A 19148-nucleotide genomic window follows, 5' to 3' on the forward strand; every position below is an offset into this window, starting at 1 on the left:
TGCAAGTTTTGTCTATTTTAATTGAAAACCGTTATAAAAAAAGAAAATCTAACTGTGGCAAAAATGTTCAGAATGTTGAGCTCTACCAATTGTTCATATACATTAAAACTGTCTGGGAATTTCTTATAGGAGTTATTGCCCTTAAATGACAAATTTTACCATTTTTTTTTTCACTTTTGCCTATTATCTTGAAATCTATAATAGCTACAGAGAAACTTTAAACAGCAAAAATAATCAGCTAGACAAGGTCCACATGGTCGAAAGCGTCAGTCGACTCCTTGTTAGAGTTATCACCCTTTGAAGATGATTTTTACCAATTTTTTGCTTAAATAAGCAAAAATGACCAGCCAATTAAGACAATATAGAGGAAATCGTCTGATGACTCCTTATTGGAGTTATTGCCCTTTAATGAAGATTTTTACCATTTGTTTTGCGTTTTGCCTTATATGATAAAAACGATAATAGATAAATAAAATCTTTAAATAACAAAAATGATCAGCAAGGCAAGAACTACAAACAAGTCAAATGTTGCCGATATAGTTAGTAGACTGTCACTCTTTATAGGAGTGATTGCCCTTAAATGAGGATTTTGTTTTTACCCTCTATTGTGTTTTGAGCAAAAACTAAAGAAGACAGAGAGAAACTAAACAGACAAAACGATCACCAATACAAGATCAACTAAAAAGAGATTTTTGTCATGAATTTCTCGTGAGAGTGTCCTTTGTTGAATATGCACAGGTTAGAGACACAGGCTCATTAGAGCCTTTAGTTTAATTTTATCCAACCTAAACTAGACTTGTAACCCAAGGAGAGCATGTCATAATGTTGCACCAATAAATTATTTGATGATATTTGTTCACCCTTCAGGGCCATCTGCTTAGAGAAGTAAAGATCACCATATTTCTTTGCCTTAGTCACCCTAAAGATACTACCTATAGAAGCAATAACGAATCTGCATTTAGATTTCATTTATTCAGTTAAAATTCAGTCATTTAGAGAAGTATTTTCTATTACTGTGGATTTATTATTTTTCATTGGATACCAATTTTCGTGGATTTCGTGAGTACAGGTGAACCACAAATTTAAATGTTAAACGAATTACAAATTTTCCATAGACTTGTATGCAGACTTTAGCAAAACCACGAAATAAAATATCCACGAAAGTGTAAGTTTTCCTCAATCCATGAAATTGGTACCCACGAAAATAAATGAATCCACAGTAAATAAGGATTGTATTATTTGTATACTGAATATCCCACACAGTGAGAACAACATTACTACAAAAACTTTTACAATCTATTTTGCAAGTACATATGGTCGAACGAACAAACAAATGAACGCCCCTCTACTATCGTAGGTGGGAAATAAAAAACGAAAATAAAAAAATATCAAAATATGAGGATTATGAGAAGAAAATTAAGGGAAAGTTGTTTAAATTCAATGTGTGTTTGTTTTACTCTTTATAACAGAACAATCTTAAGAATCTGAGTTGTTTCTTAATATAAAGCACAAAACGGTTGACGTGAGAGCCTTGGAAAGGAGTCATTGGTAAAAGTCTTCAGATTGCTTGACAGCAATCTTATGTCAAAAACCATGCAACAATTTCCAAATTTACAGTATTAAATATAGCTCTAAAATGCATTCAGCTGTATGGAAGATGTCTGACAGAAAAAGACACATTTGAATTTGACTATTTAATCTGAATCCATCTCGACATCGGGTTCACTAGGTTCAACAGTTTGTAAACATTCGTCAGCAAATTCCAGAAATAAAGGTTCATGCATGAATTTCTCCATTTGTTTGGCAGGGTTCTTTGATTTGGCTAAATCTTGTAATATTGTTCGTAAATGTGGGTTCTCTAACATTTGTCTCAAGGGCACAGAGTGCTCTGCAAAATAAGATAAAAAACATTTTTTTAGATAATATTTGAATAAGCATTGTAAAACTCGCTGTATTGTAATACTGTAATATTGATGTAAGATTTTGACAGAATCCAAGGTAATAAGACTAAATAGTCTTCAAGTTTGTAGAAGTTCAGATTTTTGATACAGTTTAAATATACTATTTCAAAGACCTACATACTTCCATGAACTGCACTAAAGGTATAACCCTAATTGTTCACAGTTCATGTATGTATATGTACACAGACATGAGAATTATTGTGAGCTTTATTTCAGTGTGTATAGATAAAGTAGCTAATATCGATACTTCCTGTATGGAAGGCTAAAGCCTTAGGATAGAATTGGAGCAGTAGTTTAATTTTTTTTAATAAATGAAAATAACTCTGGTATTTTTAGTGAGATGATAAAGACTTACTTAACAGGAGTTGGTATAATAAAAAAAAAGAAATAAAATAACAAGAACCAGAACCAGAACAATAAAAGTGACGCTACCCAAATTCGTACTTGATCTGAGTTTTGTGGTAATAAGCATTGTGTATAAGTTTCATACCATTTGGTTGAAGCAAACTAATGTTAGAGAACGGAAACCAATTTTCGGGACATACAGACGAATGTACAGACGGACAAGATTAAAACTTAAAAAGTAGAATATAAGGCATCTGTATACAAGTTAAAGTTATGAAGTATCCAGATCTTCTGAAAGCTTTACAAAAAAATTTATGCCATTATGAATAAGTATCCTTATGTCTCCCACTCTGCAACTATGGCATACATGTAGGTAAGAAAAGATCATTAATTGTGACAATAGTGACTGATACTAAAATCTGTGAGTTCACTTTAAAACTGGTTTCTTCTCTTGGGTAGAAGTATGTTTTTTGTTGAAGCCCTTAAAGATGAACTACTTAACAGTTGGATGAAAACTTTTGAATACCATTAGAAAGATTTTTGTGTGAATGAATGTGTCAGTTTTTAGTTGATGCTAAAATTTGCATAGCAATTTACTAATTCTTGTCTTTTTTAAGTAACATAAATGATTTATTAAAAAGGGAGATAACACTCAAATCTCTGAGATTTCTATTGCAAATCACGACATCTCTGGGAAATTTTGTCAAAAATCATCATACATATAAAGTCTTTGATATGAGTGCTGAACCAACTATCTCACAGCACCTAATTGCTTTTCTGTCTCCAGTTCAATGTGCTTATCATTATTTCATTGAAACGCTCAAAAGCATTATCTTTTGAGATTGGAATCAAAGAAAACAAATGAATTGTTTTTTTTTCAGAATGACAATGAGATCACTGAACTTCAATAGTTTACATTACATAATATCAATCAGAAAACAATACCTAATTCTTCCAATTTTTCAACTGAAACTCTATCTTCTGTTTGTTCATCTGCTAAAAAAAAATAAAGTATTTATATAAATTTAAAAAATAATTTCAAGTGGTTAATCAATGTATACAAATAAAAGAAATAGGAAAAAAAACCATTGTGACTTCTTTGCTATACGTGTCATAACACCAATTCACTAACTCATATTTGGACCTTGGGTAAAAGTAGCCCTACGCTGACAAAAATAGTGCTTTTAATGTTGTTCTTCACTTTAAACTAGCAAAATGAATTTACATGAAGGTAATTTTTTTTTATTGAGAAATATATGTTAATCATTTTGAGCCCATATTTAAATGTGCATCCTGTAGGCAGAAAATGAATTTCATTTATGTTTTGTTAAAGTCATATATTACAGTCAGTTCAGACTGAGCTTTCAATTTTGCCAAAATAAGTTGCAATATGACACAATATGATTTAATTTATTACAGATTGACCAAGGAGTCAGATAAAGAAAAACAAAAGACTTATGATAAACTTTTATGTCTCTTTAGGTGTCACATAACTAATTCACTCTCACATTTAGAACAAATTGAATTTGAACAAGGTGAACCAACACCTGAAGTTGTATTCGTGCGGTTGGGTAATAGTGGGTGGATACCGAAAGGTATTCACAGTTGTCTTTCACTATATAAGTAAAATAAACGACAATAAAGACAACAACACCCATCAATTACCGCATGGTAGGAGTTTATTCTGGTCGACATGTTTTGCCAACAAGCGTGGCGTCTTCAGGACAATATTACATATGAAATCAAACAGTGAAGTACAAATTTTGCGGTTGTGTGGTTCGCCGAAAGTAACGTAACAATAGAGGTTGTTATGACGACGTTATAGATATAAATAGAAAGTGAAAGTAAAATAAAATAAGAATCTAGTTAAGTTAAAAGTGAAAGTTAGTCAATAAAGTCATTAACGATGTGGTTAGCTGCTATTCTTACACGTCTGTGTAGTTGTTCTCATGGAGGTTTCTAGTGGTAATATTGTAGAAATGATGAAAGTATAGATCATACAATGTCAGTTCATTTCCAAATTGGACAACACCCCACTGGCCATCCCTTACCAATTCAACTGGCTTCGCTCCAAGGGAGGTACTGCTTCCAATCGCGTAGGTAATAGGGTGAAGTGTATGATCGCCGCAATTTTGTGAATTGTAAATCTTGGTAGATTCGTTCATAAACTTTCACTTTTAACTTAACTAGATTCTTATTTCATTTTCCTTTCACTTTCTATTTATATCTATAACGTCGTCATAACAACCTCTATTGTTACATTACTTTCGGCGAACCACACAACCGCAAAATTTGTACTTCACTGTTTGATTTCATATGTAATATTGTCCTGAAGAAGCCACGCTTGTTGGCGAAACATGTCGACCAGACTAAACTCCTACCATGCGGTAATTGATGGGTGTTGTTGTCTTTATTGTCGTTTATTTCACTTATATAGTGAAAGACAACTGTGAATACCTTTCGGTATCCACCCACTATTACCCAACCGCACGATTACCACTTCAGGTGTTGGTTCACCTTGTTCAAATTCAAGTTTACTTTTTTACTGTGAACCCCTGCATCCGAAAGGATCCACCTTTGCCAAACTAGCGTTGTACCTAACAACCATCCAGCATGGATGAAAAACTGGACCATTTAAAACGTTCTCGATCCGTTCCCGAAAATTACCAGATACGAGGAAAAAAGGAGAGATTTGGAAACAGAAGCAACCACAGAAACATACAAATAAGAAGCAGTCCATCACTGAAGATTAACATATTTATAAAGAAAAGCTTGATCCACGGACACTTTATTAGCAAAGTAAATTTTTATGAACGAATCTACCAAGATTTACAATTCACAAAATTGCGGCCTATTACCTACGCGATTGGAAGCAGTACCTCCCTTGGAGCGAAGCCAGTTGAATTGGTAAGGGATGGCCAGTGGGGTGTTGTCCAATTTGGAAATGAACTGACATTGTATGATCTATACTTTCATCATTTCTACAATATTACCACTAGAAACCTCCATGAGAACAACTACACAGACGTGTAAGAATAGCAGCTAACCACATTGTTAATGACTTTATTGACTAACTTTCACTTTTAACTTAACTAGATTCTTATTTTATTTTACTTTCACTTTCTATTTATATCTATAATGTCGTCATAACAACCTCTATTGTTACGTTACTTTCGGCGAACCACACAACCGCAAAATTTGTACTTCACTGTTTGATTTCATATGTAATATTGTCCTGAAGACGCCACGCTTGTTGGCAAAACATGTCGACCAGAATAAACTCCTACCATGCGGTAATTGATGGGTGTTGTTGTCTTTATTGTCGTTTATTTAGAACAAATGTAAAAGTTGCCCTACTCTGACAAAAAAGAGCTTTGTTGATGTCATGGTTGTTGTTTTCTAAAACTAGCAAATAAATTCACATGAATGTATCTTTTTCTGATTTTATATTTTTATTTTGATCATTTTGAGCCCATATTTACTTGTGCATGAACTTGCAACATAATTGTAGGGTAGATGTGCTAAATAGTCTGCTAGTTAAGATTATCAGTACATGTATATAAACATGATATTTTTAGTAGAAGGGGAATTCCAGAACATCATGTGTCACTACAAAATCAAAGTACAATATATACCTAATTCTTCCAACTTTTCAACTGAAACTCTTTCTTCTGTTTGTTCAACTGTTAAAAAAATAGAAAAGTATCTGTATGATTTAAAAAAATAATGTCAAAAGGTTAATGCATGTATACAAATAAAAAAAAGTGATAAGGAAAATTGCAACTTCTTTGCTATATAGTAAACACTTAAGGCAATAAATTTTGCAATCTTTATAATTTGCATGTTTTCATTTTACAACACCATTCCTAATTGTTGTTATCATGTTATAGAGTAAAACAGCCTTTTAGATACGTACACAACATAAAAGATCAAATTTGTAAAAATCAAAGCAAAATAAAAATAATAAAATGCTTCGCTGGGCGCAGCTTGATACGACCGCAGAGGTCGAACCCTGAACAGTTGGGGCAAGTATGGACACAACATTCAAGCTTGATAAAGCTCTGAATTTGGATTGTGATTAAATATTTGACACAGCATAGGTTTCTGACATAGAAAGAATGTGGTCTAAGAACTTGAATTTTTTTGATTTACCTATTATGGTCCAATGTCCAAAATCAAAATACATGGTTAGATTCAGCATATCAAAGAACCCCATATATTCAATTTTTGTTGAAATCAAACAAAGTTTAATTTTGGACCCCAACTTGGACAAACTTGAAAACTGGGCCTATAATCAAAAATCTAAACACATGTTTAGATTCAGCATATCAAAGAACCCCAAGAATTCAATTTTTGTTAAAATCAAACTAAGTTTAATTTTGGACCCTTTGGATCTTAATGTAGACCAATTTAAAAAACGGGACCCAAAATTACAAATCTAAATACACGGTTAGATTGGAAATATCAAAGAACCCCAATAACTCAATTTTTGATGAATTCAAACAAAGTTTAATTTTGGACCCTTTTGACCTCAACATGAACCAATTTGATAGCAGGGCCCACAAATAAAAAATCTAAATACATGGTTAGATTCAGCATATCAAAGAACCCCATATATTCAATTTTTGTTGAAATCAAAAAAAGTTTAATTTTGGACCCCAACTTGGACCAACTTGAAAACTGGGCCAAAAATCTAAAATCTAAATACATGTTTAGATTCAGCATATCAAAGAACCCCAAGAATTCAATTTTTGTTAAAATCAAACTAAGTTTAATTTTGGACCCTTTGGACCTTAATGTAGACAAATTTAAAAAACAGGACCCAAAATTAAAAATCTAAATACACGGTTAGACTTGGCATATCAAAGAACCCCAATAATTCAATTTTTGATGAAATCAAACAAAGTTTAATTTTGGACCCTTTTGACCTCAATATAAACCAATTTGATAGCGGGGCCCACAAATAAACAATCTAAATACATGGTTAGATTCAGCATATCAAAGAACCCCATATATTCAATTTTTGTTGAAATCAAAAAAAGTTTAATTTTGGACCCCAACTTGGACCAACTTGAAAAATGGGCCCATTATAAAAAATCTAAACACATGTTTAGATTCAGCATATCAAAGAACCCCAAGAATTCAATTTTTGTTAAAATCAAACTAAGTTTAATTTTTGACCCTTTGGACCTTAATGTAGACCAATTTAAAAAAACTGGACCCAAAATTAAAAATCTAAATACACGGTTAGATTTGGCATATCAAAGAACCCCAATAATTCAATTTTTGATGAAATCAAACGAAGTTTAATTTTGGACCCTTTTGACCTCAATATGAACCAATTTGATAGCGGGGTCCACAAATAAAAAATCTAAATACATGGTTAGATTCAGCATATCAAAGAACCCCATATATTCAATTTTTGTTGAAATCAAACAAAGTTTAATTTTGGACCCCAATTTGGACCAACTTGAAAACTGGGCCAAAAATCAAAAATCTAAATACTGTGGATTCATTTATTTTCGTGGGTATTAATTTTTTCGTTGATAGAGAAAAAAAGACGTTTCGTGGTATACGTAAATTCGTGGATCGCTGATTACGAAAAAAAAAAATCAGATATGTAATTCGTGGATTTCTTTTAGATTTAGGAGATCATATAACCTCCTTGTTTGATCAATAATAAAACAAACAAAAAAGAAGGAATTCATTGAAAAAGTTTTGAATTGTCAAAATCTTCGCTTGGTCATTCTAGGTTAAAGTGTTCATTGAAAACTTCTATCACAATAATGAACAGAGACAACTAATTATTTGTTTGTTTTACAATTTATAAATTCTTGTCGGAATTTCATAAGGCATTCAAAACTCTATGATTGAAAGCTCATTTCCCTAATCACGATACAATAAACAGTCATATAAGTAAAAGGTGTGAAAATAAATGTTCCTGTCATAAACAATATTACCTACGGGCAATATCCCGGTACTTAATCCTATTGATTTTTAATCACCATGCAGTAAACCAAACTATGACACGGTAATTAACAACTTGCAGTTATTTTCCATGAAAAGTTTTAATCAATTTTAAAAAGTAAAGTATCACTGATATTCGATATATTTGTTATTGATTTAATCAAAATACTTGTATCTTCTTTCATTAAAAACACGTGTTATGTTACAATGTTTATCGCTAGTCAGCACTATACTAGAACTGCATAACATAACCTGAAATAAACATCCGACTCCATACACATTTTTCGGGATTATTCTTCGTTGAATTCTTAAATTCGTGGTTCGCTGTGACCCACGAAACCCACGAAAATTGGTATACCACGAATAAAAATGAATCCACAGTACATGTTTAGATTCAGCATATCAAAGAACCCCATTAATTCAATTTTTGTTAAAATCAAACAAAGTTTAATATTGGACCCTTTGGACCTTAATGTAGACCAATTTGAAAACTGGACCCAAAATTAAAAATCTAAATACACGGTTAGATTCGGCATAACAAATAAATAAATGTGGTCAAAGATTTTTAAAATCTAATGCGCCATACTGTGCAATTAAAGATTACTTCTTGAAATTTTTCATTTGAAATTTGAAAAAAAAAAATATTTGAAGAATAATTCTTTTTACTTTCTGAAATCTGAAATGAGAAAAAATTGACCCCCACAATTTCTTTTTACCCCCCCCCCCCCCCCCCTTTTTTCCCCAAAAAAATTCTTTCCCTCAAGATATGGTCATAATCTCAATCAAATTTCCAATGGAGTTTGCAACCATAATTACCCATTTAAATTTACCATAGTGCTAACTTAATCTATTTTATAATAGAATTTAAAATATAGTGTCAAATCTTTCATATGGATTTTTTTGTAAAAAAAAAAGATGCAACATTTGCAGATATTTTTACTGGTCTTCCTTTATAAATATGCATTTCTTTAAACATAATTTAAAAGCAGTGTAAGGGAAGTAACCAAAACGTTGTATTTGGATTACCTCCCTTACACTGTTTTAAATTATCTTAATTGTTCATTAACCATTACTTTATACATAATTTAAAAGCAGTGTAAGGGAGATAATTTCAATGATGTATTTGATTTATCTCCCTTACACTGCTTTAAATTATGTTTTGTACTAAAGTATTTGTCCTTTAACCAGGACAACCTTGTTTTTCCCCCTTTTTTGCCCCTAATTCCTTAACGGTTTGAGCCATAACCCCCCAAAGCAAATCCTAACCATCCCTTTGTGGTATGGAAACTTGTAGTATAATTTCAGAGAGATCCATACACCGTTCCACAGTTATTGTCTGGAAACTAGAAAATGCTTATTTTTGGCCCCTTTGTGGCCCCTTATTCCTTAACTGTTGGAACCATAACCCCCAAAATCAATCCCCACCTTCCTTTTGTGGTATTGAACCTTATGGTAAAATTTCAAAGAGATCCATTCACTTAAACTAAAGTTAGTGTGCGAAAACCAATGTTTCTTCGGACGACGACGACGGACGACGATGACGACGCCAACGTCATACCAATATACGACCGCAAAAATTTTTTGCGCTCGTATAAAAATCTAACATAAATTTCTATATCAAGCTATGAAGAGACTAAAAAATAATTGTGAAAATAAAGTTTTGAGATTCATTCAATCAAAGCTAAAGTTTCAAGAAAATCATAAAATTGCTACCTGAATGAATAACATTGGTGTCTTCTTCACTTTTCTTTGACTGTTCTGTCTTGTCTTTGGTGTCTTTGCAAGCTTCTGTGAATAACAATGAGATTGTGTATAGCAGTACTTGTATTTTCAATAATGTTGTAACAATTTACATGATTTAAGGCTATTTGCGTGCTTTGTGTTCACTTCCACTCTTGCTATGGAGTACAAAAAATTACATTGAGTTGGTAATTTGGAAAAGGAACCTTAAACCCTTAAAAATTACCTAAAATGAGAGGGATTTAAAAATTGATAAAGGAGGACACGACAGGAAGGGAATTGTTTTCATTTATATTGCACATTCATTTCAACAGGGGTGGTACATGTATATCAGATTCTCTACTATTCCTGAAAATTGTTTGTGACAACAGATTTTGAATAGCTTTCTTTAAAATAATTCATTGAATCTCTTGAAAAATAACTCCTATAAACTGCCTTTTGTGGGGAATTTGAGAAAAATAATGAAATATTTGAAACCACATAAAGTTCAAGCAATATTCTTAGAAATGCTTAATAAAAAAATTCTAAAACACAAATGGTTTGTTATTAGCCTAGTAATGCTTATAGATAAAGGCAAAAACTAATTAAACTTTTCAATGTTTTTGAAAAAAGTAAATGCTAGAATGATTCATCCAAATTAATGGTGCAGAATGGAGTTTCAAATTATTTAGAAATACCATAACTAAAAACTGAAAATTAATATAAAAATATGAAGATGTGGTATCTTTGCTAATGAATAAGAATATTTTATTAAATCCAATTGTTTCCGATCATATACATATATATATAATATCAATTCTACAGTAATGTTTAATATATATTACAACATGTACAATGAGACAACATAACCATTAACAAGAGACAAAAGAATGTTAACAACTAAGTGTCATTGTACAACCTTCAACAATGACATGAATGAGTAAAACCCAACAAAATACACACCGTATAGTAAGCAATCAAAGGCTGCATTATGACAAAATATGTAACAATTCAAAAGAGAAATCTCAGACAGCCTGAATTATGTTTGTTTGTCTAATTTCTATTTCAACTACTGTATCACTAGCCTAACAACACTAAGGCTGTGATTTCAAACCTCACACTTGGGACGAGTGTTTGACTCCAATCTTAATTGACTAGGATTGTCAGTTTTCCTGCTGAAGGTCGTTGGTTCTCTCAGGGCACTTTGGCTTACTCCACCAATAAAAATTGACTGCTATAAAATAACCAATAGTACGGAAAGTGATGTTAAATACCAATTAATCAATTAATCCATCATATTTTTAATGGGTATGATCTGTAATCACTGACCGAACAAGTTTACAATTTTTTCATATTAAATAAATATTACAACATGCACAATACTTCATACCAATCATCCTAGAAAATTCAGGTGTTTTATACATACCTTTGTGTTTTTTGTAACATAGCAATGAGCAACTGAAAAATAAAATAGAAACAAAACTCATGTAGTTATGCAATCAAACAAATATGCACAAGTATATTTCTCTTATCATATATCATAAAAAAGTTTACAACAATTTAGTCCATGGTTCTTAATACATAAATTATACCCATGGTTAAATAAATGGGGAATGTGTCCCATGGACACAGATGATGCCCCCGCTTGCATATCATATACAGTTATAAAGGCACATAACTGAAGAATGGTAAAAGTGACGCTACCCAAATATGTACTTGATCTGAGTTTTGTAGTAACAAATATTGTGTACAAGTTTCATAACATTTGGTTGAGGCCAACGTAAGTTAGAGAACTGAAACAAAAAATTCAGCAATTTTTCCATTTGTAAACAGGCATAACTCTGGAACAGTTAAAGTGACACCACCAATATTCAAACTTGATCAGTATTTTGTGGTAATAAGCATTGTGTAAAAGTTTCATAACATTTGGTTGAGGCAAACTAAAGTAAGAGAACGGAAATGAAAAATTCAACAATTTTTCCATTTGTAAAGGGGCATACCTCTAGAACAATAAAAGTGATGCCACCAAAATTGAAACTTGATCTGTGTTTTGTAGTAATAAGAATTGTGTAAAAGTTTCATAACATTTAATTGAGGTAAATTAAAGTGAGAGAACGGAAACGAAAAAATCAGCAATTTTTCCATTTGTAAAGGGGCATCACTCTAGAACTGTAAAAGTGACGCCACCAAAATTCAAACTTGATCTGTGTTTTGTGGTAATAAGCATTGTATATAAGTTTCATATCATTTGGTTGAGGCAAACTAAAGTTAGAGAATGGAAACCAATTTTAGGACGTACGGACAGACAGACAAGGGTAAAACTTAATGCCCCCTCCACTACGACGGGGGTAACAATGTAACAAAGTAAATGATAATTATATATTAATGGTCTTACTATTTCAGAAGGCAAGCTGGACATTTGTATTTGGATTCATTTTCTGTGCAAACTTCACACACTTGCTTGTTTGTCATCTGAAAATATTAAGAAAAATGTATAGCTCCATTCATTTGTGTTCAACATATCAAATATTAAATAGATCATAAATTTCTATTCTCATTATTGACATGATTAAAGGAAATGTGTGTGTGTGTGTGTGTGTTTGAATGTTAGATGGATGCAACATGTAAAAACACCTGTCTGCATATTACATGTATTTACACATTTACGTATCTTAATCATGTTAATTAATATTGTGAAAACGATTTTGATATTATTTCATATACCCTTAATAGTTTCTACACATAAATTTGTGTACTAATAGGCCTACAGTCTAACCCTTCAAATTTTTGTAATACATGTAATAAATAAGTATTGAAATAATGATCTGATGGTTTCCAATTGTCATTTATATTATTCCACACAAGTCTTATACACCTACCTCTTGAAGTAACAAGTTCATCATTCTAAATGTGAAATTTTTGAGTTTTTTAGATAATTACCTAGTGGATCACTGTTTACATATTACTCAGAAGAAATTATTTCGAGCATTATTTATTTTGATTGGTTAGCAGCACATTTGAAATTTATTGTTGAAAAAATTATTTACCCATTACTTAAAAGAGTATCAAAATAAGCTTAGATATTTGATACAAAAACAGGTCGAAATTCTTTAGCTTACTCTACCTACAGCTTTAGGAGAGGGGGAGCTTCATTGGCCTTTGACGCAGAGGTTCCTAAAGAGTTAATTCAACTGCATGGAGACTCTTTTCAGTGCATGAGTATTGTTCACACTGTGGGGTGCTGTTCTTATCATATGAGATATTGTTTCTTGTATGGAGAAAAAAGTTTATGTTCATGGTTGATATTGTTTCTTGCTTGCTTGCTTTGCTTATTTAGTTTTTGCTTGATGTAATTTCTTGCATGCTAGATTTACAAGCATATTGTTTAATATTCTTTATCTATTTAGTTATAACAAGCATTCTGTGAGTATTGCATGGCAATACATAGTCCCCTACGGGTTAAAAATTCATTGTAATGGAGCAAACCTACCACTAAATTCTTCAAACAATTTACTAAAGAAAAGGAAAAAAATCCAAAATGTCATTTATCTTAATACAATGTCTTTTACAAATCTTTAAAAAAAAAAAATGAGTTATTTCCCTTTCAAAAGAAATCTAGTAATTAATAAGTGTTTCATCAAAAACTTAATTCTAGGGAAAGTTAAAAAATGAGTTAATTCCCTTGGAATAGAAATCTAGTAATTAATAAGTATTTCATCAAAAATTTAATTCTAGGGAAAGGGCTTTAACTGAACAAGGAGAAAAGCTAAAATCGTGAAAATCGAACTTGACCTGTAACTTGTCATGATAAAACACTACACCAAATATCAAATCAATATCTTCAAGCATGAAGAAAAAAAGTCTGGAAAACTGTTTTGCCGGACTGATGGATGGACGGACGGACGGATGGACGGACAGACAGACAGAGTGCAAACCTAAAGTCCCCTTCGACTTCGTCAGTAGGGGACTAAAAAGTATTGTTCAGCACAGTTGTTTGTTTTTTGGCTGTCGTTAGCTTGGCGGCTAGCTCAAATGTGTATTCGATGTTTTTGGCTTTATTATGTCTATTTATTTCTAATGGCTTGTCACTTATTTGCTTACTAACAATTTTGATTTGACTGCCAGTTAAATATATTTGTTTGTATGTCTTGTTACTATATATTGTGCCGTAATAAAATTGAGTAACTTTGATTTCGTTTGTGAGAAGCCTGGTAATTGTAAAAAGTAATCAAAGCACTGTAAGCGCTATAGGCAGTTAACCAAAAACCAAGGCAAACGTAATTATGAAAACTGTGGCAGTGTTGCTTCATTTTTTTTTTAAAGATTTGAAAGAACAAACATCAAATATTCGTATATTGTACATGTATGTTTATTTAATGAATTGATTATTAAGGCAAATTAATTAATATTTTATCAAGGTTTTCAAAAGCAATGCATATATCAATGTTTATTTTTAATGATGAGTTTGCAGTGGTACAAGTTCATATTATGATTGCAGTTGTTCTAGTTGGTAGTTAACGTTGGTACCAGTTGACTTTTAGTGGTACAAGTTGACGTAGTATGAAAGGACTTGCTTCCCTGGCAGGAACACTGCGTTTGGGTTCTACAGTACAAAAGTTATGAGACACAAATCAGCCATCGGTTTACTACTACAGGGATCAAAAGTGAGGTCTGATTGACCTGCCCATAGTAAATGTAAATGACCCTTACCTTCACCAAGTCCATGATGTCACTCCATCCCAAGTTTGGAGTAAAATCACATGTGATTATAAAACAGTTGGTCAAACATTCTTGGGCTTTACACTACTTGAAAGATTTATATGTTTTCTTTAAAATGAACCATAAATGAAAATTTTTATAGGCCCAGAAATAATTCAAAAAATAAGTAAAGTAAATTCAATTAACCTAGACTTATTTTTGCATCAATCAAATTTTATAATAAACAAGAAATAATTGTAACAGGATGCTGTTACGAAGTCTTCCAAACAGAGATCCCATAATTCGTCATTCCCATGGTCGCCTGACATTGGGCAAAGTCCAGTACAAATTGGTTAGGTCTAGTAAAGTGATATGCATATGTGACCCTAGGAGATTGACCCTGTATGTCATTCAAATCTTCTTGAAATGACGAACAGGAATAAATATGGTTTAGGGTTGGGTCTCTCAATGTTTACAAGTTCTCAAAAAAGGGGGTGGGGGAGTGATCCCCAGGGGACTTACCCATTATTTCATTTGATTTAGTGTATTGTCCCATACAAGAATATATATGGTTTGGGACGGGGATCTCAACCGTTTACAAGTTTTCAAAAATAAGGGGGGTGGGGTGACCCCGTAGACTCCCCCTATATTTCATTTGATTTGTTTTATTGTCCCATAAATGAATATATATGGTTTAGGGGTGGGGATCTCGACTGTTTACAAGTTTTCAAAAATAAGGGGGGTGGGGGTGACCCCAGGGATTCCCCTATATTTCATTTGATTTGTTATCTTGTCCCATAAAAGAATATATATGGTTTCGGGGTTGGGATCTCAACCGTTTACAAGTTTTCAAAAATAAGGGGGTGGGGGTGACCCCCGTGGACTCCTCCTATATTTCATTTGATTTGTTTTATTGTCCCTTAAATGAATATATATGGTTTAGGGGTGGGGATCTCGACCGTTTACAAGTTTTCAAAAATAAGGGGGGTGGGGTGACCCAAGGGACTCCCCTATATTTCATTTGATTTGTTGTCTTGTCCCATAAATGAATATATATGGTTTAGGGGTGGGGATTTCGACCGTTTACAAGTTTTCAAAAAGAAGGGGGTGGGGGTGACCCCTGTGGACTCCCCCTATATTTCATTTGATTTGTTTTATTGTCCCATACAAGTATATATATGGTTTAGGGGTGGGGATCGCGACCGTTGACAAGATAAAAGCACATTTTCAAATTCAAGGAGTGGGATGACCCCCCAGGGACTCACCCTATATTTTATTTGATTTGTTCTATTGTCCTGTTATTATTACTGAAGACCGTGTGTGTCTGTCACTTACTGTTTTCAAGTAATAGTCATTTGAAAATTTAAAAAAAATAATTCCCATAGGGTTCTATAGTAAACCCCTCCCTTCTTTAGGCCCTCAAAATATCCCTAAATAGACCCCAAGGCACAAACGAAAGATTGATGGCTCCGCTAGACATGTTAGCCTAACATTTTATGAAACCCTAAGTAAATCTGACAAGCGGTCCGAGTTGTATTCTTAGACGGTCCGAGTGGACTCGGTCCGACTTGTCTAGGGGACGAGTTGTCCACATTTCTTAAAACATCCCATCAACGTCGATTTTCATCTTTGTCATTCAACAACAACTTAATTTGGCAAGTTCAGTGATGAACGGAATAATTTAACATGTTTAATAAAAGAAAGGAATTTAAATGTGCATACATTTAATTGAAATTAATTGATTAATCACAATCTTCTTATACGAAAAGAAGATCATGATAAACAAAACTTACTTTATAACATCAGAATACTTACTAGCTTACGTTTCGTGTAAGTTAAAATTACCGCCACGTTAGACTACTATATATATCTTTATTTCCTCTATCATAGAGATTTGGTGTACATGAACAATATTCCTGCGCCGTTTGCCATTTGGGAAATGTAAACGACTTGTAATTAGAGATTTTCGGCGATGAAATATTTCATACAATTGTTCTTTGACATCTTAGCCAAAAGCACATGGGATAATAAACTACGTACGGATTTCTAATGAGCACTACTTCCTATGTGCAACTTCAAAAATTTTGGGTGGTTCGACGATCATTTAAGGTTTTTCTGGTCATATTTTTTGTATTCCAGAATTGAAAGTATGAAAAAAGTGCCCAATTAGTTATTAATAACATATTAGCCAGCTAGATAATAACAATAGCTCTTTTTACACCATTCAGTGGGAAGAACACAAATCTAGGGTGGTAGCATAAGGCAGCTTAACTGCCTAAAAATAACAAATAAGGTTACTTAACAATGCTTAAAATTGTTGACTTTTGTCCGATTGTTTAATGAATATTTGAATACATATAAATCCCCAAAAGCCCCGACTTACTGCCCTAGAGCACTGCTAAAATCAATATACAAGACATGCAAGAGAAAGAGATATGTGATCTATGTAGGCAAATAACAGAAAAAAAATGTTATTTAATGGAAAATTACATAGGTGATTACTGAACTTTAAAATCACTAAAATATGTGATAATGACATCACTTGTTTAAGTCATACCCCTGACTGATCTTGAGCTATTTGGCTTCAATTATAGATCAGTAGATATATTGGCTGTTGTTTAATCTAATGTGTTTGTCCCCCTCTCCCTCCTTTGACTTTGTTTTTTTGTGTTTTTTTTTTTTTTTTTTTTTTATTTTTTTGCTGGAGCACTATATACATGATATATGTATCAATATATACATTTGACTATTACAACATAAAGCATTTGTATTTGGCTTTGAAAAAAAACTTTCATCTAAAATTTTACTAATGAAGAAAATATGATAGCTAAAGACTAGAAACAAACTGATTCACCAGTGGGGAAGAGTGACCATTGCATGATTAATTTTGATTTTTGTTATTTGAAAAATGAGAAAACTTCAGGCGAAAGTTTTTCATATTTTAGAGGTAACTATGAACTTTTTAATGAGAGATTAAACAACATTGACTGGGATGTTTAGCTAAATCATAAAAGCATTGATGAAATGTGGAAATGTTTCTCTTCAATAATGTCAGATAATATTGATAATTTTATTCCTAAGAAAAGGACTGACCTTGAATTTATAAACCAACCATTGTGGATGGATAGACATGATAGAGCTACTAAGTCTGCAATTGTCAAAAAATGTAAATCTTGGAAAAAATATAAATATCTTAACGAATGTACAAATGCTGTTAGAAATGCCAAACTTAGTTTTAAGCAAAAAGTGGCCTAAGAATCAAAGACTAATGTTAAATCGTTTTGGAATTATATTACATGTAACAGTAAACTTAAGACTAGATCAGGAGTAGGCACTCTTGAGAAACCCGGATGGTACTTTAGCATCAAGTACTGCTGATAAAGTTGAAGTTTTAAACCAGTGTGTTTACTCAATACTCATACAGAGGGCTTGAAAGATTATTACACCAATTCAGAGTCGAACAATTTTTTAGATGACATTAATATTTGTACGAAAGATGTGCTAAAGAAACTTAAAATATTAAAGACAAATAAGTCAGCAGGATGTGATGGTCTACATCTGAAAGTTTTTTACGAAGTTAGACATGCTGTTTGCTATCCTTTGTTTAAAATTTTTAATAAGTCAATTAAAGAGGGTAAAGTTCCAGATGATTGGAAACCAATATTTAAGAAAGGGAATAAACTGTGCCCTGGTAAGACCTTAAGTATATCTTATGAACAATCTTTTTACAAATAGTCAATATGGCTTCCGACCAGGTAGATCATGTGTTACTCCTGGAGGTTCTGGATGAATGGTCAGAATTAATTGATAGTGGTTTTCCACTGCCACTAGACTCGATTTTTCCTTGATTTTTCCAAGGCATTCGATACCGTGCCTCATCAGCGTTTATTTTTGAAACATAAAAAACTTGTAATCAAGGGCAGTATTTTAAATTGGATTACAAGTTTTTTATCTGGACGTAAGCAATGTGTTCGTATAAATAATACAACTTCATCATGGTCAGATGAAGTGCTAAATGTAAAGTATTACATATTAATCCTGACAATGACCAATATCGTTATGTCAGTAGAAGCCATGGCTTATTTCATGACCCTAAGATAAAGGTATAAAGGTATAAATTCTATGCGACCTACAATGCAAATTTGAAATAATTTGTCAACATTTTTTTTTATAAACAATCCCACGTGAAGTGTCAATAAAGTGTGGCTTCAGAGTTTGTTACCCAGTATGACTGTTGAGTAAAAAAATAGTCAGCTTCCTTGTTGCTTTTGTTTTTCTAATACATTGATTGTTTTCCTAATTTTGGATTAAGTCTTTAAAAGATACGTTTCTTTGCTCACAGATACAGATACAGAATTTAATAAAAAAAAAAAAAACATTTTGACAGCTGATTGACACTTTATCGCTTGGTATTTGATATGCTATTCACCAATGTTTTCCTATGTACTTTTATTAGTT

The 19148-nt window shown here is 32.3% G+C and overlaps 1 protein-coding gene across 3 annotated transcripts; it reads right to left on the reverse strand.

The window, feature by feature from the left end:
- Positions 1–1436: 1436 nt before the first annotated feature.
- Positions 1437–18904, reverse strand: LOC127711066 (zinc finger HIT domain-containing protein 3-like). Of its 3 annotated transcripts, none has more exons than XM_052217030.1 (7): positions 18824–18904; positions 12388–12464; positions 11419–11450; positions 9987–10061; positions 5942–5989; positions 3252–3299; positions 1437–1888 (listed from the first exon to the last, which is right to left on the reverse strand). In XM_052217030.1, the coding sequence occupies exons 2-7, from the start codon at positions 12462–12464 to the stop codon at positions 1695–1697; spliced, it is 474 nt and encodes a 157-aa protein (XP_052072990.1). In that variant the 5' UTR covers positions 18824–18904; the 3' UTR covers positions 1437–1694. The 3 variants fall into 3 exon arrangements, with proteins under 3 accessions (XP_052072990.1, XP_052072989.1, XP_052072992.1); XM_052217029.1 differs by having other exon boundaries at positions 3252–3302; XM_052217032.1 differs by lacking the exon at positions 5942–5989.
- Between the last annotated feature and the right edge of the window lie 244 nt (positions 18905–19148).

This window comes from Mytilus californianus, unplaced genomic scaffold (genome assembly GCF_021869535.1).
Source record: "Mytilus californianus isolate M0D057914Y unplaced genomic scaffold, xbMytCali1.0.p SCAF_8, whole genome shotgun sequence".
NCBI lineage: Eukaryota > Metazoa > Mollusca > Bivalvia > Mytilida > Mytilidae > Mytilus > Mytilus californianus.